The 26735-nt window shown below is 39.7% G+C and overlaps 2 protein-coding genes and 1 long non-coding RNA gene across 5 annotated transcripts; 1 reads left to right on the top strand and 2 right to left on the bottom strand.

Annotated features, from left to right (window-relative positions):
- Positions 1 to 3292: 3292 nt before the first annotated feature.
- Positions 3293 to 7483, bottom strand: LOC115742032 (protein RETICULATA, chloroplastic). 2 transcript variants are annotated; one of them, XM_048271184.1, is made up of 8 exons: positions 6543 to 7483; positions 6303 to 6401; positions 5716 to 5936; positions 5458 to 5527; positions 5278 to 5357; positions 4417 to 4481; positions 3509 to 3738; positions 3293 to 3407 (listed from the first exon to the last, which is right to left on the bottom strand). In XM_048271184.1, the coding sequence occupies exons 1-7, from the start codon at positions 7116 to 7118 to the stop codon at positions 3545 to 3547; spliced, it is 1305 nt and encodes a 434-aa protein (XP_048127141.1). In that variant the 5' UTR covers positions 7119 to 7483; the 3' UTR covers positions 3293 to 3407; positions 3509 to 3544. The 2 variants fall into 2 exon arrangements, with proteins under 2 accessions (XP_048127141.1, XP_030531968.1); XM_030676108.2 differs by having other exon boundaries at positions 3293 to 3738; positions 6543 to 7482.
- A 12981-nt stretch (positions 7484 to 20464) lies between these two features.
- On the top strand, positions 20465 to 26266 carry LOC115741985 (PRA1 family protein A1-like). 2 transcript variants are annotated; one of them, XM_030676050.2, is made up of 8 exons: positions 20465 to 20838; positions 21636 to 21676; positions 21817 to 21895; positions 25056 to 25142; positions 25218 to 25306; positions 25427 to 25498; positions 25633 to 25775; positions 25986 to 26266. In XM_030676050.2, exons 1-7 carry the CDS (start codon positions 20681 to 20683, stop codon positions 25734 to 25736), a joined length of 630 nt encoding a protein of 209 aa, XP_030531910.1. In that variant the 5' UTR covers positions 20465 to 20680; the 3' UTR covers positions 25737 to 25775; positions 25986 to 26266. The 2 variants fall into 2 exon arrangements, with proteins under 2 accessions (XP_030531910.1, XP_030531909.1); XM_030676049.2 differs by having other exon boundaries at positions 20466 to 20838; positions 25633 to 25779.
- LOC125312618 lies at positions 23572 to 24093 on the bottom strand. Its single transcript, XR_007196673.1, has 2 exons — positions 23962 to 24093; positions 23572 to 23644 (listed from the first exon to the last, which is right to left on the bottom strand). It is a non-coding gene; the product is annotated as an uncharacterized LOC125312618 (long non-coding RNA).
- Positions 26267 to 26735: the final 469 nt, after the last annotated feature.

Below are 26735 nucleotides of genomic sequence, written 5' to 3'. Positions count from 1 at the left end.
CAAAGCTGTTTTCTCTTTTGGGTGGTTTTCTCAAACCTATAATTGCTCATGTTTCTTTGAAGGGACACGTTTCAAATGCTTCTTTCATGTTTATGGTAAATCAATTACCCTTCCATACTTATTAACGATGACACGAGAATTAGAATTTTCTGCAGTATCTCTGTAATTGTTGCACTTGGTCTAGCATAAAGAGAGCTTTTTAAGCTTAAACCCTTTGCTTAATGTGTGGTAGAGCATTGTTGGAGGTGATGCTTTTGGATAGGACAAGCTGTCAACTTAATCTCTAGTTAATACCATGTCAATTAAAGCTAGTTCCATTATCGATGCTTTCTTCTTTTAATTGCTGAGGTTCTGCAAGATTGATGTTGCTACGTGGATCTTTCCGATCCTTCTTAAACCACTCTCCGTCCCAGCACTTCGATACAATTTGAGTGCTCACATGGCTTGTTGATTGATTTGAGACTTAACCCACAAGATTGATGTTGCTACATGGATCTTTTTGCTGGTTAGTTTGTTGTTTCTGAATTGTGTAGACTTCACCCACAAGCCTGTTAATTGATTTGAGAATTAAAATTCATTATCTTAGGAAATTATCATCTTAAGTCATATTCGCTAGTTAGTTTGCTAGTTTCCTCATTTGGTTCCCTCTCGCTTGCTGGTTTGTCTTGTTGGTCTATCTTGATTAGTTTGCTAGTTTCATGTCTCATTTTTTTGTGAGGAAGTTATTTGCTGATATTTTGATTCGGATTCTTGTCTTATGCGAATTTTTCCTTTACTTTCATCTTGAATGGTTCTCATGTTGTTATCAAGTGTGGCTCTAGTCTTGTGATAGCGATTGTGTCCGAGCAATTGGAAGGGAAGAGGCTGTTAGAGAGACATCAGCTGGCGAATGTTGCACTTCAAGAGGAGATGAAATAGACACATGCCCTTTCTATCAAGAAAGCCCCGACGCCGTAGCAGTGGAAGCAACATCGGGAATATGTGGAATGAAAGTTTAAAGCTTAGACTTTCTTCGCAACGGTTCCAGGATGCGCACACTTGTAGTATGAAATGAATCCAAGTTTCCATGTGTATGAATAGCGACGTTTATCCACCTGTGATTAAATACTCCGCTAGACTCTAGGTCATGAATGCTTGAGCTTCACCTCTTGACTACCTCTTTTTATCAAACTTCTCTCTCACTCTCTCTTTCTCCGAACTTGTATGGTGTTAATAGATGATTTAACGACTACTAATGGAGAGATTCTCGATGTTTATTTGGTTGAATTCGACGAAAGGGTCAAAGCGTCGTGTTGTATTAGCTCTCAAATTAGACCGTGGCTCCTATCATATAGTGGTTTGAGTTCTGTCTTGTCCTCAATCTACACTTGAATCTTTGGTTTGAGTGCTGTGCACTCATTCTTTTGTTTCAGCTTTTACTTATGTATGGCAGTGAACTCTCCTCACCATGTTTCTTAACATGCCTTCTTGACTTCGGTGAGTGAAGTGAATCAAATCCAAACAATATGAACATAATCGGTTCATATTATGCTTACATCTGCTTAGTGTGTTTATCACACATATCAGTCAAAATCTTTGTTCTCTAACGTAACCACATTTTGAAACGAAGTACCTCAAACTATCTTCCGAAACAAGTAATATGGTGATACTCATTCTAAGAAATTTCACTCTAAATTATTTCCAAGTACTTTCAACTGAGATCTTTAGAATCAAATGAAAAACAAAAACAATCTCGAAGTGATGACATTCGATTTATTGCTAGTTTCCTCGCAATATAAAAGTTTGCGATCTTCCCTTCCTTCCTTCCCCCCCCCTCCCCCTTTTCCTCTTAATTTTAATTTTAAACAAATTAAAGTTAAAAACTTAAATTAGCACACCAAATAACTTTTCAAATGTAAGTTTACCAAACAACATTTTTCCCAAAGTTGCATCCAGTGAACTTTTCAATTACAATTTACCAAATAGTATTTGCATTTCACCAAATCCCTTTAGCTCAAAGGTATTTGAAAAGCCATAAAGCTAAAACCAAGTTGAAATTACTATTCTAACAGCAAATTGACCAAAAATAATTTGGCATAACAAAAAGAGTGATTGTTCTAGGTTATTAAGTAGGTCTTAGGGTGCATTTGGTTCGGCTTTCCCAAGGGACTTTGGTCCTCTAAAAACCCTTAGGAAAATGTTGGGGAGCTAGCCTTAAGAAGGTTGAAAGCCCAATGCTAGTAGGGATCAGCATTTGGCTTTTAGAATATTAATCGATTATCTATTTTGGCCTCACAACCTTGTTGAAAATTCAATTTACCCCTTTTTTAAAAGGGAAACCCTAGTTGCTCATCTTCTTCTTCTGGATGTTGTTCATCTTCTTCTTCGGGTGGGGCCGGCGAAGGATCGGTGAGGGTTGGCGAGAGGCCAACGAAGGTCGGCGAGCAACGGTGAGGGTCGTGTGACCCCAGTCTGCCGTGGTTGGTGGTCACACAACGGTTGGCACCGGATCCGGCTCGTCGGCGGCCAGAGCCCTTCTTTGATTAGGGTTTTATTTTTTTCAAAAATAAATAAATAAAAATAGAAAAAAGAATATATGCAACCCAAAAGCTCTTTTGTAAATATTTTTTTGCTAAACACTACTTAGCCCAAAGTTGCATTTCAATTTATGTTTTACGAAACACCATTGGCATTTCCCTAAAGTCACTTAGGCTAAAGACATTTGCATTTGCTCAAAGCCCATTTTCAAAACCGAACCAAACGCACCCTTAGACACCTCCTGCCTTTGGTACCACGGGGCTCTCAATGAACTTTCAGATTTACTTACAGCATCCCTCCGTATCGTCCCCCAAATCAGAAGTTATGTCATTTAATACCCCACACGCGATCTTCTTTCTTGTTCTTTACTTTGGAAGAACTTTATAGATTTTTTTAATAGTATCATCTTAATTATTTGGTAATTTTATTGATGAATTTCTCAAACTCGATGATGAATGACACCTCGGCAAAAATATGAATGTTAATAAAATCAGGTTAGGCCCAAACTAGCCTGGACCATCGTGATTTATTTATCCAGGCCACTTTTCATTTTTAACTTAGAGCTGCACCTACAAGCTGGGCCAGAAAAGCCAAGCCCAGTCTGCCCTCGACGATAAAAAGCCCCTTCAGGCCCGGCCCATTTAAACCGGTACCAATAAGCATTACTAGCTCCCTATGCCCAGTAAACCAGACTAGAGAAATTCAAGCTTTTTTTAGATCTGTGAACAAGTTAGCCTTGTGACAATTTTTTTTGTCACTGGGCCTTTTGACACTTGATCCGCCATTCTCACAGCATGTTACAATTTCATTTCTGCAGAAAACCTTCCTTAAGGTCTAAGAGCAACAATACTCAATCTCTGCATCATGGCAAGCAGGAATTCGACCCCGGCCTCAAAAATCACCAAGCATTAAAGATTTCGACGCCTATTCCAGTGAGGATAAATGCCTCCGACGAAGTCTAACCAAATGGCCAAAAAGCATCTAGACTTATAATCGATGAGCCGACTGAAGTAGAAAATTTAGATAACTATTGTACTCCGCTCAATCTCGCCCAGTCCACGAATTGCATGCCGCCGTATATGTTGTTTGCAAATCGTACCCCCACCGTGAAGGCCATCGCGACGGGCGGCATGCGCTTCGCAAGAGGCGATGCTTCCACCAGTCTCTCTAGTCCATTGATTATCTGATACCGGGTGTTGGAAGAGACAGCGAGAAAAACACCTGCGAGTTTCGAGATACAAAAAACCAAAGGAGAAGGTGTTAGCGGGACTGGTTGAATGATTGTCTGGAAAGTTGACATGCACCTAATTAGCTCATCCGTTACTGCTTGAGGCTTATATCACATGACTCAAGGAACAAGTTCAACACATCAGAATTTCGACATAAAGTGGAAAACGAAACAGGAACTAATGAACATGAAAACAGCCATGATAGACAAGAAGATTTCTTTCCAAGGGGGTCTATCAAAATTAAATGCTCTTGAGAGCAACGACCACACAGATGTTTGGGCAAGGGGATGGTTCAGACCATTCACATGGCAATATCCACCCAAACTCGTAATACATTGTCACAACTGAAGAAACAATTATCTAGTATCATTGAAATAAGTTTGATGCAGCAGATTTGGGCAAAGTTCCAACATCATGATACAGCTACCATGTCATTGACTAGGGGCATGTAAAATACAGAAAAGGCCATGCTTCAAGTAGAAGAAAAGGTAGGAGAAATAGAGAAACTATATTGAGAGCACGTAAAGAATAAGGAAAGCAAGTAGATCAAAAGCTTTAGGTAACCAAGAGAACTGAGAAACACAAAAAATCATAGCAGTGAAGCAGCGATGGGAAAATCGGTAAGATCAACAGAATGTCACAAGATTCTGCTTAGTAACTTAAGAATTACCCCAAAGAGCTGCACTCTTCACAAGAGGTGGCACTGGAATGTCCTCTTCAGATTTTTTTATGTTCCTAAAATGCAAACGGAAGATTGGGGTGAAAGTCTGGGACAAGATACATACGACAAGAAACATTCAGATCAATTGAATAGTCAGAAATGAAGGGAAAAGAGAAGCTCAGATCCAATAAATTTTCATTTATATTAATAATTTCTTGGTTCTTCTAAGGAACTCCATAAGTTACATGGGAAGTAAAGGGTAAGCAAGCGCCATAAAATCCAACAGATTCTGGACATGCAATATGTTATTAGCAATATGAACTATACAGATTAAGAAGGTAAAAAAGAAAGCTCACTTTCGACAACCCTCTACAAGTACGGTCATCAGAGGTCATAACAAATTTTCACAAAGTCAGCTTTTCCAATTACTATAAAAAAAAATAGTCAGCTTTTCCTTTGGCTTCAATTCAGATGAATAAAGTAGCATGCTCTTGCATGGGCTCAAGCAATATAATGCCAATGCTTCGTGATTTGTATTGCCCAACCTCAAAGTTTGGCCTGTCGGAGACATTGACTTTTACCTTCAAAGTTACTAAAAAGTCACTGAATGTACCCTATTTGACTTATATTGAAGCTTCCATGCTCAAGTCACTTCTGTATTACTTCAGGATGATTAAAATGAGAATAAAACAGTTAGGGCACTGTGGACAAGGGAAAAAGCATACATGACAGACAGTACATGAGGCAACAGAGATGCAAGAAATGCATAATGAGCAGTGTGGATGCAAGAGAACACCAATCACCTCCACAATCCAGCATTGTTCAGATAGTAGTGATTACAGTGCCAAACATGCAGAATTAAATTTATACCGCTTTGTTGTCATGATCAAATTCGCAATTCCTTGTCCTATGATACCACATGCAAACCCAACCGCACCATACAGGATTCCCTGTGATTGTCGTAAGGAAAGGAAAACATTAACTAACTAGTAAAGCTCTCTACTTATTTATATGAAAAACTAAAATTTAATTTTCGCCAAGGAAGCTCACCTTATAGAAGTATGTGGCTACTCTCTGATTTACAGAATATCTACACCCTGGTCTTTCAGCTTCAAATACACTGAGAAAGACAATGATTCACACTCATAACTGATTGATAAGTCAATTTTCTCTGCAAAGTATTAGTCAATAGAGAAAGAATCACTAATGCATAGCAATCCAGCAACTTATGCCTACTCTACTACCACATTGAAAAATTCAAAACCACTCAAGGACTTATAGTATATTCAGAGAAAGCCTGAACTCAACCTGCTAGGAAGGGCTGCATATGCATGCTGCATGCGCCCAAGGAATCCTTTGGCAACAGAAGGTTGACCAATCCTAGCATAAGGAGCTAGCATACCAACTAAAGCAATGTTGACCACCACCCCAACCAAAAGATCTGCAACATACAGCTCGAATTCTGCCCAGAAGTCTTTACCCCTCTTTTGAACTTCCGCAATTGTCGCACAACAAGAATCAATAATTATCTGCGCCGAGTTATAAACTAATAATTAATCGCCAGGGAAACTATATAAACTGGATAGAGGGGCTTTCGCACCATACCAACATGAGCAACAACAGGAACAATAATACAAGATCGATCATCCTGAAGAATTGCTGGCTATTGAAATTTCCCTGATACTTCTGCAATGAATCTCTCAACTATGATAATAGCTTCATGGCTATATTAAGACGGCAGGGTACATGACTAACCCAGTACAGAAATACAATGAAAATAGCATAGCTTGTTAGTCAAGGACGGCAGTTAAGCGGTAGTTTTAAACCTGTCAAAACGTCAACACAGAAGGGACACAAGTTCCAGGGACGAAACTTTCCTAAAGCTAGTAACAAACCTCTGTTCCAATTTTAAAAAGAAATGATGGATCAGCCAACATTCGATTCCGAAGCATAGAACACGACTTCATTGCAAAGCCCAATGGCCAGACGGAACCCTACAATAAGCATGAGAAAGGGGGCAAAAATCAGTAACAACAATAGCAAAATAAGGGAATTGAATCTTTCTCGAAAAATATCTATGCCTGATACTTCCATTACCAATGAATGAGCAGCTCACCAAACCTCGAGATATCTACCTGCAAATCCAGGAATCTTTCCAGAAGAACCTTGCGAAGCCCGACACTCTTTGCCGCCTCCAACATATCCGGAGGAAGAGTAGCCCCCCGAGCCTTGGTTTCCCTCATCACTTCCTCAAACTTCATGATAGGCCCGAACTCCTCCTCTTCCTTGTCATTCCCTTCATAACCATCTCCGCCACCACTTCCGTGACCACCTCTCCCATTTGAGAATCCCCCATTGCCGCCAAAGCCGTCCCCGCCATTTCCATTGTGATCTGTCATCAACTCATAGTCATCTTCCACAATCTTGAGATTCTTCCCTGCTACTCCGCTAGCTTCCTTTCCTTCGGAAAGCGCCGTGTTCACCGCACCAACAGACTGTGACTCGCCGTGTGGCTGTGACACACTCATAATGACCAGTAGGCATCGACGGACACTAGCCTTACTATGAAGCGACAAAGCGACTTCATTTACGGACCGTTTGAGGACACAATTACCGGGCATCAACTTGAAAGAACAAACTCTCTTCAGAACAAGTCTTTTTTCGAAGCTCCCGAGTTGCAATGACGCAACCCTCGACGAATAGCTCGCCATGTCTCTCCTCAACAAAAAATTTCGACGGGTCGACGAATTAGCAATCAATAACTATCTTAAAGAAACAAGACAACTAGAAACAGGCGATGTCGAGAAAGCTTCTTCAGATTCAGCTTTGAAAGAAAACCCCTTTTGTTCTCGGAAAGACGAAGCTCCGACGACGCCTTTCGCAGCACCTCGATGGCGACCAAGCTCGCGAAGATCTGGGAGGGAAATGAGAAGTCGAAGAAGAACACCCACTTGATTTTTCCAAGGATTAAGGCGCAATGAGAGAAGGCCAAGAGCTAGAGGAGTAGGAGGCGAAGCGGCGGCGGCGAAGAGAGAGAGAGAGAGCGAGAGTGTCAAGGTCGGGCTTTGCTTGTTCTCTGCTGTTTCTCCTTCTTGTTGTTTTCCGAGGCGCGGTGAGGTGCGGGAAGTGGCGGCTTGGAGGAGATTCGGGTGGTTGGCGCAAGCAGTCTACGAAAATAAAATGTTGAAATGACCCAAAATGCCCTTAAACTTTGGTCTAATTTATAACGTGGTCCACGAGCTTTCAAACAATTCAATACGAACCCTAACTTTAGCCTAACATATAATGTAGTTCATGAACTTTCAAATTATTCGACATGGTATTTGAATTTTATTATATGTTCTATGTTATTCAATTTAGTCTATAAATTTGGATACAAAATTGAACATGTATCATAGGTTTATGGATCATATTGAAGAAATTTAATATTCGGGGACTACATTATATGGTCGAGTCAAAATTTGGAGATCGCAACGAACAAATTAAAAGTTTATGGATCACATTATACATTAAGTTGAAGTTCATGAACCATTTATGTCATTATCTCATTTAAAAACTGTAGTTTACGTTCGAGCCTCGAGCAAATTGCCGGGCTCTATCTCGATGAAGATATGAACTCCGAAGACCCTAAAGATTACGTTGTTTCGCACTTGTAACTTCGAGCAAGAAATCGAGCAATTCCATCATAAGCTCACTTCGTACAATTCTTGAAGCATGAGTTGTTGTCTTCTAATGATCCTAACAAGAGCGCGAGGACAATACGTTCAAAGCTCCCAACAATTTAGCTAGGGTTTTGACTAGTTAAGCCGAAGAATTAATGGACCTTTTTGAGTGAGGTCCCCCTCCCTCGAGGAGTCCGCCGCCAACCAGTTTTGATTTGAGTTCCTTCTTTTAAGCAAATTGCCTATCCTTTTACAAGGAAGAGAAGTAAGGAAAGCCCTAGAAAAGGAAGTTCGCCCAGTGGGATTGATCGCATGTTTCTTGTACGAGTTCGATTCACATTGTGATCGAACCTCTAAACTACTCGTGCTCTCTCCACAGGAGGCTTCCAAATCAAATATTCCATTGCCGGTGTGAGACTGTTGTAATAATCCCCGAAAAGGGTCGATGGCATTAGTGATTTCGAGACAAGATTTTAGCAAGCTCGAATAGCGAATTGAATTAATTGCGGTGACTGCAGTTAGGTAGCTCAAGAGGCTAATTGAGTCGAGCGTCCAGTTTCGCATGTTAAAACTTGTCTCGAGTCTGAGCTTGTTGCCCGTGCAGTTCGAGTGGGATTCATATTTGATCGACCGAGGGAAGAAACCAATCGCCGAAATCGATCTACGTGTTGGAGTCGGCTTGACGAGGGTCTGAATGTTCTCTTCTATAGATGTCACTGTTTGGGTTTTGTTGATATGAGGTGCCTCGAAAGTGTGCTTCAAGAGGCACCGTTATTGTGCAGCCAAGGGGGGGCTGTTTTTGGGCTTAATACCAAGCTCTAGTTCATGCATTACATCCTCATGAATTAGTGTTGAATATGTAAAAATCGAGCTGTAAAGTTCGTGTGTGTGTTCTTTTATGACATTTGAGAGATTAGTTCGAGAGTAATTACGAAAGTTAAAGACAATATAAGTTATTGAATATAATTGGGGGCTACGAAACACGTCACGTTAAATCCTCATGAGTTTATAATTTCTATTGCATTGCTTGACTTATAGTTGAATCCTCATGAAACACGTCACATTGATCGAACCACATAAATTCTATTTTCGATTTATTTGTTTTTTTTTTTGTTGTGTTTATTATTGTGTTGGATTTACTTGTATTTCTCCAAAATAGGTAGTATAGTTAGGCTACAATGATTTGAAGTGAATTGATGGTGATAAAAGTAGGAAAAGTGAAAATTGACGATTTGATCGGAAGAATTTTAGTTTTCTACAAAAAGCAGATTGAAGATTACCTATATCAAAAGAATTTGCACTCACCCAATTCTGGGGAGAAGCTAGAGTCAATGAAACAAGTTGATTGGGTTATGTTAGACAGACAAGCGTAGGGTGTTATTTGGCAGACCTAGACTTTTAATATTGCGTTTGACATCATGAAAAAGAAGATCATTATGATACTTATGAATACTCTTTCGAACATGTATGAAAAGCCTTCTACGGTTAATAAGATATATCTAGGCTCCGTTTGTTTCGCGAAAAATATAGTAATTTTGGAAAATGTTTGCCGAAAAATTGTTTTCCAAGAAAAAGACGATGTTTTTTGGTGTTTGGCTGAAATTTGAAAACGAACCGGAAAATATTTTCTGCTGTTTGGTAAGAAAAATCAATTTTCACCGTATACGTCTTTTAATATTTTTTCAAAAATTAATTTTTAATTATTGTCTTTTATCTTTTTTTTTTCTCTTTTGTTTTTCTTTCTTATTTTTTTCTTTTTCATGTCTTCTTCGGCTGGCGAGTAGCCACAACGAGTGGTTAGCGGGCTCGATGCTCATCAAATCTGGGTTGTTCGAGCCACCAGAGCAAAGATCGTTTCCTTCGAGCAAGAGCAAGCCCGATCTTTTGAAGGTTCTTTAGAGCCCTGAATGAGAGACGAACTAACGAGACCATTCCTTCGACAGTTCTAGCTTAGCATTAGCGAGGCTGTGAGGGTCGGCCTTGCCATCCCCAGATCGTAACTCTTGGAATCAAAATGGCAAGTGTGGAAAGGAGAGGGGCTGTGAAAAGAGAGAACGAGGATGGAGGAGAGAGAGACTGTGAGGAGACAGTGTTATGATTCGGTGCCCAATCACAACGAAGTAAAACGTAAAACGAGAAAGAAATATTGAGACATGAGATTTTATCATAATTTACCCTTAAACTAGGGCTATGTCTAGTAGAGGATTCCACTATAATTAACACTTCGCACCTCTCATTACATCACTCAATTACAAGCGAAAAAAAGTATATATAATAGTAGCTATTAATGAGTGCAGCCCAAACTACCAATGAAAAAAATATGAGTTTAAGTTAAAAAAGCACTCTAGTGTTTAAGGGGTGGATTCCCCGAACCCCTTCCTGCTCAGCGTGGAGTTGGATTCACATGCTTTCCTATCATTGGGGAGTATAAATTACACCCTAACAGAGAGAACATGGTTGGGGGTGAAGGAGAGAGAGACCGTGAGGGATGGAGGAAGAGGGCGAGAGAGAGGAAGATTTTCTCTATTTCAAAAAGTTACATGAGAGGAAAGTCTAAGATGGAGGGAAAAATGATTTCCCTTTCTCAAAAAAGGAAATCATTTTCCCCATATTTAGAAGAAAATTTCCCATTGACTGGAAAACATTTTCTTTGACCACATATTTTCTGCCCCACAAACACCAAAACTTTGAGAAAAAGTTTTCCAAGAACACATTTTTCATGAAACAAACAGAGCTTTAGGTCTTGTTTGGTTCAACATTTGGCCAAGGAACTTTGAGAAAATGCAAATACCTTTGGGCTAAAAGCTTTTTTCAAAATACAAGTAGTGTTTGGTAAAGTGTATTTTAAAAATATATTTGAAAAGCAACTTTGATGTAAATGTTGTTTGGTGAAAAATGAATTTTTTAAAGCACTTTTACTTTTTGAAAAAAAAGTGGCGGCCAAGGGCGAGCGGGGGAGGCGGTAGGTGGGGGATGGCGGGCGGTGGGCGACCGACGGGCAGCAGCGGGTGGTGGATGGCGGATGGGTGGCGGCAAGCGAAGGTGACAAAGTTAAAATAAAATAAAAATTAGTTGCATTTCATCAAAGTCCTTTAGCCCAAAGTACCTCTGGGCTAAAGAACTATATAGAGCATTTGAGATGCAATTGCATCTCCCCAAAGTGAGTCAAAAAATAAACCAAACACCATTTGCAGTTGGCTAGGGACTTTGGAGCCCCAATGCTGAATCAAACGGGACCTTAATGCGACATCTAATTCACTTAAATATGGGGAAATATGCTTCAGTTGTTAAGCATGTTAACCATTACAATGTGATTATCAATCAATTGAGTTCGATTGACAGTAATTCTACCAAGAGGTACAAGCTTTAATTCTATTATCCTTATTACTTTTAGTTGGAGTGCTATACTGCTCTTATTAGTTCTTTAGGGTCATCATTTGATAGGATTCTCGATCTTATTCCGAGTGAGAATATTCGTTGATGAGAATCTGCTGGTTTAATGAGTGAATTTAGAAATAATGGAACCCGAACAAATGTAGTTGGTGGTCTAGGTTTTGTGGGGTTGTCTGCTGGCATTGTGACAATAAGCGACATGTTAGAAAGGATTGCCTTGAGCAAAGAAATGAGAAATGTAAGGTAACCATAATTAAGTATGCAATGACATTATAGCTGCGGCTGGTTGCTATTAAGATAGTGCTGATTTTGTCTTGTATATCACTGAGAATTCATCATTTGAGGAATGATTGTCGGATTAGGATTGTTCGATTGGCACTATATTGAACAGAAAATGCTTTGCAACTCATCAAAGTAGGGATAGTAGCAATACGTAGTTTGGGAATAACATTAAGTGTGATGCTATATGTATTGGCCATTCAAAATTAGAATGCATGACAGTACAATGACAACATAACTAGTGTTAGGAACATTTTGGATTGAAGAAGAGTATGATTTCCTTAAGTACCTTACATTCAGCTAGGTGTTGGTCTGCTTCGGAAGTTGGAGTTTTAGAGTTACTGGAGGTGCCTTAGTAATGATGAAAGGACTTGTGCACAGTTACTATAGTCGTCTATAAGTGTTTGTAAATGTAGAATAACATTAACGGACAAACCTGAAACCAAACGCAATGAGTAGTCTAAATATAGATGAATGATCCGAGCCCAACGAAATGACGTTGTGTCCTTAAGACAAATTTGTCCCCTCAATTGGTACCCAAGGGTCTTGGATAATTATTTCCCAGGATAGAACGGATCACCTTTCCTCTAAAGCGATACTTATTTAGAGGAAACCTTAGAAGGCACTTCGTAGAATAATCGCACAAATGATGAATAGTGAAATGAAAACGACGAAAATGGTAGTAGTTTCTAATGCGACGGTCAATGCTTTATTTATAGACAATGATGTGAAGAGTCACGAAAGAAGAGGTTAAGAACGAAGAGTTACTAATCCGAACAGTTCTTTCGTCTATGAAGAATTACGAACCGAAACACCTCCTTTCGAACAAACATGTTCGTTCAAAGAAAAAATTGTCGAACAAACACATCTGTTCGGACGAAAGAAGTGTTCAAAAATTTCGTCGAGCCGGCCGGCGGCGCGCTCATGTGGGTCGACCTAGCTTTGCATAGGTCCTCTCCCTTCCACAAAAGTTGGGTGCCCCTTGGGACTCAAACCTATTTGTAAAGGTCCAATATTTAAACTCTTCTCCTATCTACTCTTTTTTCAATGTGGGATACTCCATCCTTTATTTCTCATTCAACTTCTTATGAGACTTTAAAACCAAAGTCTCAACAATTACTTATATGAGTTCCAAGGAAGATGGTGTTGGAATTTGTCACAGAAATGTCGGAAGCATCTATTCAAGAATCTTAATTCGTGGCATACGCATTTTAGGCACATCAGCAAGAAGTTGGAATTTTCGAGTGAGAGGAATCTGTTACGAGATGTTGTAACTTTGAGCAAAAAACGAAAGTGCGATTCAATATGGCTGTCAAATAAACCATGGAAATTGTAGAGTTGATTCACTTGGACGTTTGTAGGATTGTTGCCGTTTCCATAAAAAAAAAAAACAATTTATCTGAATAGTTGTGGATGACTAGATGAGGAAGACTTGAGTGTTTATGCTGAAGTACAAATTTGATGCTATAATTAGGATCAGATTGTTCAGATATTTAATAGAAATATAGATTGACAAGATGATCAAGCACATGCGAACTAACAGTAGCATTAAATTTTTCTCAGAACTGCTAAATGAATTTTACATGGAAGGTATAGCGAGACATTGCACTAGTGCTAGTGATTATATAATATGTTGCAGAGTATATGAGCATAATGTTACTCAAGAAGGCCCATAAAATGCCCTCTAGTGAGTATGGCAGATGTATTTAGTACGCCATGCTACTTGGCAAACAATCTCCATCAATTGCCACAGGATTTTAAGTCCCCAAAAGAGTGTGGTCACATAATATTGTCGATTACTTTGTTATTAGGATATTTGATTGCTTGTGTTATTTACGAGTAATTAGAAGTACGCTCAATGGGAGTACAAGAAAGTGCACATTCCAAAGTTATGCACAATGTTATTATTTAAGTTGTTTCGACTGAATTCATTATTACGACACCTCTAGAAATTATGTTTGAAAGATTCTCTGTCTCCATGATTTTATTCACAATTTAACGACCTCGTAATCCCTTCGGCCGCGTTTGGTCATCCGGATTTCTAGTCGGGATAGGACATGATAAGAAATTTATGGATTTGATTATATTCTATCTTCCGTTTGGGGAACTACGGATTTAAAGTAAGATATCTTTATATTCTATCTCTTCCATTGTTTTGTAGAAGTTGGATATCAATATAATGATTCTTGACTTGTATCATCCGAAGGGTTTTCTCTAGAGTCGACGCAACAGATCTCCGGCCGGTTGTCGGGTCGGAATTCGTGTTGCACTTCGAAAACTGCCATCGGACCCGCCGGATCACGGCTAGGTACGTGTCCTCACAGGTCAGGTAAGGGCCTTGGACCACGATGTGGCCGTAGTCCTCGAAGTAGAAGCTGAAGATGGCCTCGTAGTGGTCCCCTTTCTTCTTCGGCTTGTTATGGATCAAGATGCATACGCCCGTGGTTATGCCCACTCTCTTTTGCAGGTCCCCATTGCAGTGTGAATTCACGGAAGAACAAAAAATTAATCAAGTGTTGTTGTGGTATAGTATAGAATTTAGTCGTTGAGCTAAATCCTAATAGTTCCATTCTTGTACATTGTAGATTGAAAAAAAAGTTTAAAATTTTGTCTTACAAGAGTTACAGTATTCCAATCCTGTGCATTATTTATCACACACAAACGCCATTCTTTTTCCCAACAAATGAATTGTGATCCTACATGTTAATGGTGAAGAAGAAACCGATCTTCACAAGAAGCTTCGGGGGCACAAACCAACGTACTCTATTATTGCCCAACAAGAGAGACTGTCGACCAGTAAGATCCCGATCAACCGCAAGAAGTTCAAAATAAGAAGTTTATGCCCAGTAAAAAGAAGTAAATAGACCCTTAAAGGCCACGAAATGATTATCATGATCAGACAAAGTATTGACCCCCCAAAAGAAAAAGTGTGTAAATGTCCCGTTAAGTGAGCAATATGATCCAGGAAAACGAAAGTTGTGTCAAATAATGCAGAAGAGATGAAACAAAGTGAGGAACAAGGAGCTGACTTCGTTGCTGAAAGTGATGAGATCGCCCGGGGAATTGACAGGCTTCTGTCTCAATTTGAGGATTGCCAGGTTCCCTCGATCTTGAGATAGAAGGTGTAGAAACAGCTCATCCTGTGGGATTTCGCGGATCAGGGCAGTGACGTCGTCGGGACAGAGAAACTTCTTGTCACTCATTGCAGTGGTTCAGGGGCCCACTGCCGATGAGGAGGCCCACTGCCGATGAGGAGGCCCGCTGCCGCTGATGAGGCGGCTGGGCGTGGCAGAGTGGTGGATGGGTCGTGACAAAGAGGGGGTGGCTTGAGCGATGGATAAGAGGAATTTTATCCAGCTCTATCCCACCCCTCCCCCAAGATAGTTTTATCCCTCCTATATCCCCTCTATATCCCTCTTTATCCTGTCCTAGTGTTGTGCGTCGAAATCCTTCGACAGGGCTTTTTTGGTTATGGGTTGTAGGCCCAAAATGACTATAGCCCAAAAAGGGTTACTAACGCGAGAATCTTTTATCGAACTTAATCCGTTCGTTTTCCGAAAAGGAGTTACGGATCGATTTTGGACAGAGAGTGTCAAATGCAATAGATTGACACAAAAGGCGCGTTACAAACAGATTTTCAACAACTTTGACGGCCCAATATGTACAATAGTAGAAGTATGTAACAAATTTCGACACGATCCTGGAATTAAATCGACAGGATCGGGAGATGATGTAGGACACAATGCTGGAATTTAGTCAACAAGACTGGACGGGGGATTGTAGGACACAATATCAGAATTGAATCGATAGTACTGGACAAGATGGATGAAGGGTGCAACACCGTAATTTAATCGACGGTGCTGAACCTAGTGAGTAGACGTCGGAATCTAATCGACGACACCAAACTCTGGATATGATACTCGCCGGAATTGAATCGACGATGGGGATCTAAAAACTATAGCTAGGCTAGGCTAAAGGCTAAGAGTTAGTTGAAAATGCAAGTGTTTTGGGTTTGTTGTGTGTGTGTGTATTTTGCCACCGCGAGGTATTTATAGGCGTGCTCTTTAGTAACCACTGAGCTGTTTCTTCCTTTGGCCCCACGCTTTGCCCCTTTCCATAAGCCACGTGGATGACGGTTTCCCAATCTTCGCGCCTTTTCTTTTTACCTCGTGGGGATTACCGCCAACCGCTTCGATCGCGGCCTTCTTCCGCGCGCTTTTCTTGCTCGGGAAGGAAGTGGCGCCGAAATTTACCCCGACACGTGGCACCTTTTTGATTGGCATGTACCTTGCTTCGGTGTTCCTTCCCGTAGCTGATTATCGCTCCCTCACGTGCTTGTCACGAGCTTTCTTGGATTGTTTTAGGTGTCAACACCTGGACAACTATCAAACATAGGAGAAAATAAAATATGTCATATTCTGAGTTTTATTTGGACGATCAAACGCAACTTTCTTTCTTCGGGAAAAAAGATGACAAGGAGCGGTCAACATAGCTGCCTCCCCCATGTATCAAGGAACATTAGGCTTGTAGTCTACTTAACAACATTTGCTACAAACCTTTTATGGGAGGATTAATATAAGTACATGAAACCATGACTCACTTGGAGAAGAGTACAAAAAAAAAATGTCCTAAATTTATTGTATAAATGTCAATTTGGTCGTATACTTTTCAATTTGGTCAATTTAGTACTAAATCTTTTGACGATTTGCTAATGTACTTCTTCCGGCCAATTTTAGCTAGCTATAGTTGACGTGAATGGCGGCCGTTTCATATGAATGGTTGGTGCTGGCGTGTGTATCTTTTGTAATTTTTTAAATAAATTTTCTGAATTGGTTATGGTTTTACATTTCTTATGTTCTTTACCTTTTTTTTTTTTTTTTTCTTTTCACTGGTGGCCGGTGAGGTCACAACCAATGAGGGCCTGTGAGGGTAACCCTATTGAAATAAAGAGGAAAGGACAAAAATAAAAACTTTAAAAAAGCTTAGTGGATTTTTTAAAAAAATATTACAAATATTATCCACATCGCCTAAGACTGCATCACGTAGGATAATTAGCATCTACATTAATAATTTTTAGCCAAAATTTGCTGCAAGAATTACATTGGCAAATCATTAAAATTGATTGTGTCACCTACCTCTCTCTCTCTCTCTCTCTTCATTGCCTTCGTCAACCTTTAGCCATGGGGGATGGTTTGAGCTAGTCTCACCCTCCCCTCCCTCTCTTGTTGATTTTGTTTGTATTTTTCTTTTCTTTTTTTCTTTGTTTTTGTTTTTTCTTCTCTCCTAATCTAAATATGGGAGCTCTCTTATCCTGATCTAGATCTAGGAGTTTAATAAATATGCTTTTGGTGATTCAATGTCCTTATACTCTGTTCGTGTATAGATCCTCTATCTCTTGCTTCAGTGGTGATTGGAGGGGCCTTGGCATCTCATTGAACCACAGAGATTTGCCTTATCACATGTTAGATGTGTGTTCGTTCAACTTGTTTGGTTGTTTCTGTACGATGATGGAGTAGAGAAAGCCGAACTTAAGTGTGCGCCTTCATCTAGCAACCATGTAGTTACTGCAGAAGAAATTTCTGGCGTGTCCTCATCGCTAACGAAGATATGAAATTCAATGATTGTCTGTCGATTATTTTGATTGACAGATCCATTCTTGTGGAATGAGTGCGCGCTTAACCCAACTGGTGTTTTGTTGATCCTCCTTGTTTTCGAAATTTTACTTTGTTTTATAGTGTTTTGGGCTTTGCTCTGCTTTGATTTGCTTTGCTATGAAGACTTATGTACTTTTATTTTTCACCAAGACTTATGTACTTCACATGTATCCTTTACGCCATGAATACTATTTTCGTTCGATAATTTTTTTGGCTAAATTGAAAAGTTTAGGACTGAATTGACTTCTGCACAATATTGTTTAGGACTTTTTTTTATAATTATACTTGTTATTTGGCAGCTGAAACATACGTAGGTACTTATCTTAATCTCACAAAACGGCTTGAAAATTTATAACTTGGCTTCAGAACTCAGGATTTTAATATTCTAGATTGGGAATATCTCTTCGACACAATCAATCCTCTATCCTTAAACTTTGAAGTTTCCAAGATAATCGGTCAATGTCCATAGTTGCAGCCTTGCCATTAGTGTATTACTGAAGAAAAGAATCAAAAGCAACAGCAAGTTTACAGGTGGTTTGTACATATAAAAAAGGGGACACGGTCCGTCAGAATAGACTACGTGATTAGAGTTACTGATCCCATGATGGGCTCTACAGTCTTGGTGAAAGATGCTTCGAGCCAAAGGAGGAGCTGTCGTTGATCTTGAGATCGTCCGAATTCGGCGTTGCACCGGCACGTCGGTTTCCTTCCCTGTATAGCTTTGCTATTCATTTCTTCATCGATCCCCTGGGGCCGGCACCATCGATTAGGGCGTTGCAGAATTTCAGCTTAGAAACAGGAGGTCATCTGTTCGAGTCTCGCCAATCCCGTGCTCGCGTCTCTTTAACTCATGTTAATCTCTTCATCTGGTAGTGTTAGTTAATTACGAAAATATCTTCAGGGATTGCCTAAACAATACGGTCCCCGTTGAGTTCCAAGCTTGATCGGAACTTTTGTTTGCTTGTGTTTTCTCAGAAAAACTAAAACACGACCTTTTGCTTCGGCCACATTTTAAAATATTATTCGAATTTGAAGAAAAGTTGGAGGTGAATTGACGTGCAAACATTTGAATAACGCGGGGACTTTTAGGTGTTATGAGCTAAAAGCGTCAAAATACGACCGCCGAATCAAATAAAATCTAGAGTTAAGGTTGTGTATGGTAACGTTTATATTCTTGAGAATATATTTGAAATAGAAACATATTTTTGTGTTTTTGTTCCCGGCTACGATTTTCGAAAATAGAAACACGTTTGGCAAGTAAAAAAAAAAACATTTTTTTCACCAAAAGGAAGAATCTACAATCGGCGGTTGGCGGGGGCCGGCGGCGGCGGGTGGCGACCACCTGCAGCAGGTAGCCGGCGGCCGGCGACCTGGGACAAGCGGCGGCGGCCGCTTCAACTCCTCGCCGACGATGGTGGGCGGTGGTGGCTTGCACAAGCTCGCCCTCGAGTTGTTTCTAAAAAATGTTCCAAAACCCGAAAACAAATTTTTTTTTTTATTTCTCATTTTTGATCCAAAAGTGTTTTTGTTTCTCAAAAATGTTCTCGGAACACTTTTGGAACCATTTTTTACCATACGCGTTTCCGGAGTGTCACCACACAGACCCTAACATTCCGAAAAATCTCAAATTGATACATTTATGATAAATTTATCCGAATTAATTTTTGGATCACTAAAAACCCCGTATTGGTAAACCTAGGATAAATTTACCCCAGATTAATTCTTGGATCACAAAAAAACTCAAATTGATACATCGGGACACATTTGCTCACCGTTAGTTTCTAATTAATTTTATTGTGAAATTGCTGAACTGGATGACATATGAAAATAATTGAGTTGACCTCGTAAGTCCATATGAAAATCCAGGAGATAAACATATAGATTTCTAAACATATCTGAGCAGACCGTTTGTTGTTGGGGGAGTTTTGTTATAGAGCATAATGATTGGAAGACTATTATCCTTCCTTTGACAAAAGCACATGTGAATAAATGATTTACTCTTCTACTTGCTAGGTTAACTGAATTATTGCCATGTGTCATCTAACTCAACAATTCCACTAAAATTTTGATAGTAGCTAATTGGGGGTAAAAATGTCACGCGTGTATCGCTTTAAGATTTTTGGTGACTTAAAAATTAATTTAGGGCAAATTTATTGCATGTGTATAGTTTTAGAATTTTTGGTGATCCAAAAAATTATTTGAGGTAAATTTGTTTAGGTATATTAGTTTTGGGTTATTCGCGGTATTAACCCTAAAATCTAAAAACATATCTAGACACACCCCAATATTTAAGTTATTGATTTTTAGGAAAAAAGTTTGAAAAATAACTTTGATCCAACAACCTCACCAGGTAGGACCCATTTCTCGAAGTTCTTTTCGGAGTTGACTTTGTTTCGAAATGCCCTGTGAACTTGATAACAAAAAAGTTTATGACTAAATTGATAAAAAAAAATTTAGGACTAAAATTGCATAATTACAATAGATTTATGACTTTTTTTTATAATTTTTTCCTCGAAAACCTTAGACCTTTTTAATATATAAAATTGAGGCAAATTTTGGGTTTCTTCAACGTATTTTATGTGCACATGAGTGGCATGATATAAGTGCGATTTGTCAATCTCAAATGCTCACGGAAAAGAGGCGAAACGCGCATGTGACAAGCGCATAATAATCTATCGACCGCGATTTTCAATTTTGCCGAGCTCGAGATCGTTGGGTTAAAATGATCAAGTTCATTAGATGATTTAGAGCAAAGTACAAGAAATTTCGAGAAGTGGACAGCACTCTAGACATCATTAACTCAAAGTCATCAAATTTGTGGGGCATGTTAGAGCAAAGTCAAGTAAGCACACACAACGTTTTGACAAAGCCGTAGTTACTGGATAGGAAAATTTTGGCATGTGCTTATCTCTGATGTTGATACGAGATTGGAAATCGGCCGCCAATTATACTTTGTTACGTGTTTGTGAAACGAGCAAGTCTTTATAAGCTATACCATATTCATTTATCTTTTAAATTTATTATTTTGTTTGATTTGCATTTTATGTAATTTTCTTTCGAAACGGTAACATTTCCAGCGGGGACCGACGGAAAAGCTCAAAAATCTGTTGCCCAATCGAACGCTTTGCAGGTCTTCGCAAATTCAGTCCCGCTCTCCATTTTCGATCGCTGCCCTTCTTTTGCCCTCTTCTTCTTCTTCTTCTTCTTCTTCTTCTAGGGTTTCCGTCTCCTACCTCTCGAACCACCGTCGTCCGCTTCGATTGGGCGATCTCACCGCGGGCGCTGATGGATTGGGGCACGGTGACGGCGGAGGATCTGGTGGACGCGCTTCGCGAGGTCGACTGGTCGTCCCCGCCCCGCCCCTTCCCTGAATTCTTCTCCAGATTCACCGTCCCCAGATCGTACGCCAAGTGGAGCAGCCGCCTCAAGTGCAATCTCTACTAGTACGATCTTCCTCTCGGCGTCCTTCTTCATTTGATTTGAACGTTGTTCGATGCTTCCGGACTTGACGATTGTTACCGGATTTAGTTGAATTGACTCCTTCAATCTTGACGGTCTTCTGTATTTTCTCTCATCGAGGGTTTGTTGGATGTTGGCAACTGTATTTCGCTGCATGATAAGATTTGACCTTTTCTTATCAGCAAAAATGATAAAAAAAAAAGTGACTTGAGCGGGCGATCGTATGCCATTTCCGCCAAGTCCCTGCAGATTTTGTGTGAATGCTCCGTGAATTGTATGCATATATTCATTTGCAGCATATTTTTTTTTCCTTCGTTGTCATGATTGACGGCGTCCTGTTGAAATCAGTTTGATGCTCCTTATGAGTTGTGGTTGTGCAGTACATGTTTTGGGTACAGTAACAATGGTGGATAAGCCACCTGTTTGCAGACGGGAGGAGCGGCGGGGGTGTTGGACAAAATGTTTATAGGAACATATGTGTGCGTTCTAGGTCACAATTTATTGGCGGGATAGTTGGTCTTTTGCATGTTCTTGGAGATATCCTGACCATATAATTCGATGCAAATGTTAGAGTCAGCTGCTTGAGTTTGGACTCCAGAGATACTTCCAGTAATTGATCATACAGGAAACGAAAAACCGGAGAGTTTTTCTTTTCCTCTGGATGTTCCGCCAGATATTTTTGCTTCCACTATACCAGTGCTATGGTGTTTGCATGAGGTGATTTATTCCTCTGTACTGATTCTTTTCCTTTCGGTCATAATGTCCTTTTATCCTTTTGCAGCTATCGGACCAACTACTTCATCATGATCATGGTTATTCTAGGTGAGTGAAGGTAAAGACTTAATTATTATGTTTCTTTCTTCACGTCACACATGTATGCATGCATGCAATCAATGGTTCATAAGTACCTGTTCATTTTATATTTAATTCTTCCTTTTGTCAAATTTTATTCTTAACTACAGGATTGGGATTTCTTAGGAGGCCTCTTGCCATAGTTGCTGCTCTTTTAACAGCTCTCAGTACTGCATGTCTAAATGACAGGTGCACCGTCTTACTCTCCTTTCTCCTCCCTATGCTCCGTTTATGATCCTTTTTTCCCCCTTTTTTTCCATTTGAGTGAGAGCGAGAGAAAGGAAGGTTTGGGGGGTTATTTATCCGCTAGTGGTAGACTTCAAAGAGTGGATTGAGACCATTCAATGCATATTGTGCAGAGTCCTTTTGCTGCTGATGTGATGTCGTGTTTCATATCTAAGGAGGAGGACCTTTGCGTATGGGAGTAGGAAAATCATAATCGGGATAGAGGACCCAAGGCTATGGAACTTGGGTGTGGGTCTTTTGTCGAAATTAAATGGCCTTCCACCCCTAACCCTTTTATCACCGAGCGGTCATTTAGGGGCCTTAGCTGGTGATTCGAGCCGTTTCCCTCTCGAAGATGGGGAAGCTTATCCCCAATCGTCTCACTAGCCGACACATTTGTTTGTTAATTGTGGTATATGTAATGAGGACTTGTATGGGAAGGCTTCAATTCTAACCTTACTTCAATTTTTTTCCCAATATAACTAGAGTGGTTATAATTTCACAAAGACATTATTAATCATGTGAAAAATCAAAACAATTAAAATTAAGATAAGGAATGACAACTATAAAAGTAAGGGCCTCTGTTCGTAAATGTTGTGAAAATTGATTGGAGGGGACGAATTGTAGTACTTGTTCCCATTTGAGACACAAACAAAGACAAGGATAATCTTTTGAAAAGGCACTCTCTAGGTAAAGGACCCATTGGGGAAGATCCGCTTGATATATCTAGAGAGTAACTCTTATCCATTGAGCAACGGCCCTTCCAATCGGCATTGTTGGATTACTAAGGATGGCTAAGTTATTTCCTTTTTAAGAGGTGGAATGGAATGACCCGTGGAAGTCTAAAATACCCTATGTCCGTAGTGCATTATGTATTGCAGAGTAGGTCCCATTCCGGCGATTGGTGTTGTGTTACCATGATCATGTGCTAGTATGGGAGCGTATCTTCGGTTTTCTTAACTTAAACATGATACATTTATTGAATCAGTGGAACTTCTTCATCATGGACTCAATGTGGGTAAGGAAGCATTTCGCACGGAGTGGCATGGTTGACATGCTAACTAGCAACAACATAACACCATAAACAGTGACCATGTCAAATTTTTATAGCAAACGGTACAAGAATGCCTACATGACACGAATTAACTTGTATACAAGCACGTATTATAAATCAAACGTGTTTGTATACGTTAACATGGCAACATGGTTTTGCAATATACGAGTGTACGACCTCAGGTATTGCACCAATGAATATTAAAGGCTCCATTAGTTTGTATCTCACAAAGTCGCAGTTTTGTTTCAAAGAGTTTTATTTAGAGAAGAGTTTGGTTCTTTTGAGTTTCGAGAATTCCCCCTCCTCCCTTGTAACGCTGAAGAAGAAATTGAAAGGATGTGGGTCATGTGAAGTAGGACGACATAGACGAGAGCTTTTGTTGGAGGGAGGATGACAATGAGACGGAGGAGTTTGATTGGCTAGGGAGGGAGGGGGAGGGAGTGGTTTGGTAACTAGGATTTGAGATTGAGCATTATAAATGAGGGTTTAAATTTAACCTTCTATTTCTTTCTATATGTGAGTTAATTCAACTAATTTTTGATAAAGTAGTCTTTTAACCAACCCTATACAATGTAGAAAGTGTTTGAGTTGTCCTTCAAAAGCAACAGGTTAGATTAAATGGCTCAATTCGTATCCAAACAAGTTAAACTAGTCAATCCCTTATGTTGAAGTTGTCGCGCATCGCCCGACGACGGGTCTTATATGTTTTTTACATTCATGTGGTCTTCTTCTACCTATTAGTTTAAGCTCCGGGTTTGACTTTCTAACATGGTATCAGAGCTAGTGTTATTCGCGAATGTGCATGTACCACTCATTAGTCAAATTTCACGTGCCGCTCGTAATCAGGCTTGCACATGAGAGGGGGTGTTGAAGTTGTTGTTGCACATCGTCTAACAATGGGTTTTATATGCTCTTTATATTCATGTGGTTTCTCTCTACCTATCAGATTAAGCTTTTGGATTGGACTTTTTAATACCTTAAAACGTGATTTTTTTCGTGTTATTAGTTGGTTGATTTGTTTATGCTGAACTCCCCTAACTACTTGTCACGTAAAAGGATCTCGTAGAACATTGCTAGTGATATATTTCATGCATCGGGAACATAAGTTTTGACATTAAAGTGCCTTGAAGGTGACTGAAGCATCTTTCTAGAGGCTACTATTAGGTGCCTTAGCAAGGACAGTGCGCCAAGTGAGAGTTGTTTGCCAAAATATCTAGGCAAATCCATGGTTCCCCTTTTAAAAGCTCTAAGTGCTATGGGTTATTTATAGGTAACACCCACACAATACCATATTTCTCTGACTTATTAGAAACACATCACCCACTGCTTTGTCTTGTAGGTCAAACCTCAAACACACTGAACTTGATGGCTGCCACTGATGGCGCTTTGACCTTTTTATTCTGAAAAAAGAAGAAGAAAAGAGTTCCATATATTTGTTCCCTATATGCACAGGCATACAATTCCTCCATTTCAAATTAGTGGCACCTTTGAATGGTAGCATTTAAATTACTGCAGGTCATGACAGTGAGGTTACAATAACTGCTTGTGCTGAGGCTAACACTATCTGTTGTAACAGTATGATTACAAATTGCATTGCTGACAGTCCAAGTGGCTGTGTCATAATGTTGGTGGTACCTGTAATGGCAGCTACAGTATGTTACGGGCTGCAACATTATTTCCCTCAGTTGAAAATTGCAAGTATATAATTATGTAGTTAGAGGAGTACCCGTAATTTGCTCTCTTGTTGCTTAAAATCTATTCTCCAGGTGGTTGACTTCTACTTTTGGTGTGCTCAACTTGATTCTACTTGTCTGCATATTCGTCTTGTTAATAAATTGATCGTGCTCCGTGTACTTGCCGTATTTCCCATGCTTTATCCAAAAAATGTTTATTTTTGGACTGGGCCCGAGGGCCTTATGATGGGAGTTATTTGATGAACTCTGGAAAAATAGTAGGATATTTTATGGTATTATTTTTTTGGTCAATAAAGTGTCATACTGGGTTTGTTTGTTTCCTTGTACTTGGAATATGTCTTTCAGCATTATCTAGATGCTAAGGATTCAAGTACAGCTTTGCAGGCACTTTCAGCGATAAGATAACAAGGACTGTGAGGCAGTTATCACCACATTTTGCTGCCAAATTGAGGCCCTCACCTATGTAAGTTCAGTGCTTTCTGATTGTACCAACAAAAAAATTTCAGAGCTGTACTTAGCTCTGTACATTCTTCTGCAGACCCATCATGCGTGGACGTCCATCAGCAAAAAGATCAATCCATATCTGTGGCCAGCCTCGCTGGGTGTTTGTTTCGATATTTGCCTCTGGTTGGTGCTAACCTATGATCAGCATTTTATTTATCAATTATTTTTTGGTTTTTGGGATTTGTGCAATATGGTGACAGCATTTTCCTTTTTTTAATCCCTTTCACTTCTTGTTCTCCCTAGTGAGTCTCATGCTTTGGTATGTTTCCTGTGGAATCTTGACTGTCGTCTGGGCTTTTGCCATCGGACTCCTTGGTGCGTCTCTCTCTCTCTCTCTCTCTCTCTCTCTCTCTCTCTCTCTCTCTCTCTCCTCTAGCACGGATTTGGCCTCTAGCAGCTTCTCTTTATTTATTCTAATTTGCTTCTGTCGCGTTCCCTTTTTTTTTCAGCCACTGTTCTTCATGCAAGTTTCAGAACACCAAATCTGAAAGCACGCCTAAATACATTTCGTGAAGAGTTTCGTGCAGTTTGGCGCAATTACAGCGACCTTTAATGAAGCAGAGTAACTGGGAAATGGGTTGCTGATTTTTCTGTATGTATGTCTCTAGTTACTCTAGTATTATGCTTTTGCAGTCTTACGAGGTCTTGATTCAATAAGTATGTAACTTACATTTCTTCTACTTTTTGAAGGCATCCATGGATTTAATCTGCTCGCCTTCTCATTTTAAGTTTGCTTTTATACTTAGCCCAAATTTGAGTCGCTGAAAGTTGATCAACATTGTTTTACTGTCGTTTTTAACAGCTTCCACCAAGCCAGTCTGGTAATAGGTTTTTACACCAAGCTGGTGACCTGCTGAGATGGCACCTACTGCTCTTATGATACCTTTAGGTTGCTGGAGTCTGGAATTGTCAGGTGAAGGCTGTTGATTCTAGCTGATAATGGAAGGGATGTAAATTGTTCGAACTTTGTCCTGTAAAGAAAACTAGCCCTCTAGCATAATTATCAGAGAATTCAATAATGAACAGAATTCATTGTTAGAGATCTCGCAGACTTGATATGGTAATGGAAACCCGGTTCATGAACTGTGCTTGAGGTGGCTGCTTATTTGTGATCCCTCCCACTATTAAAAAAGAAAACGAAAATGTGAATGTGGTTCTTCTGTTCAGCTTATAACGTTTGACGATTAAAGGTTCCAACTTCCCTCATCTGTATGATGGAGGAAGCTAGAGGTGGAAAATGCTGTTAAATTCAAGTTAATTTTTTGCTGATCGGTATGGATGTTGTGTCTGGAGCGCGTGATTTATGTATGCTTTTCTTAGAATCCGAACCTCAGGTTAACTCTGATTTAGTTATCACTAGACGTGTCAAATGGATGGGGTGGGTCGGGTCGAATATGGTCCGACCCATATTGACCTATTTTCATATAGTACAAATTTAACACTCCATGCCCGACCTGACTTATATAATTTGAATGCTTTTATATTCAACTAAATCTTGCAATATTTATGTCTTATGATTTGTTAAGAAAAATGATATTTGTAAAACACTTTA

Source organism: Rhodamnia argentea, chromosome 10, assembly GCF_020921035.1.
Source record: "Rhodamnia argentea isolate NSW1041297 chromosome 10, ASM2092103v1, whole genome shotgun sequence".
Lineage (NCBI taxonomy): Eukaryota > Viridiplantae > Streptophyta > Magnoliopsida > Myrtales > Myrtaceae > Rhodamnia > Rhodamnia argentea.
Note: the sequence above shows the minus strand (reverse complement) of the source record. Positions and strands in the feature narration are given on the sequence as shown.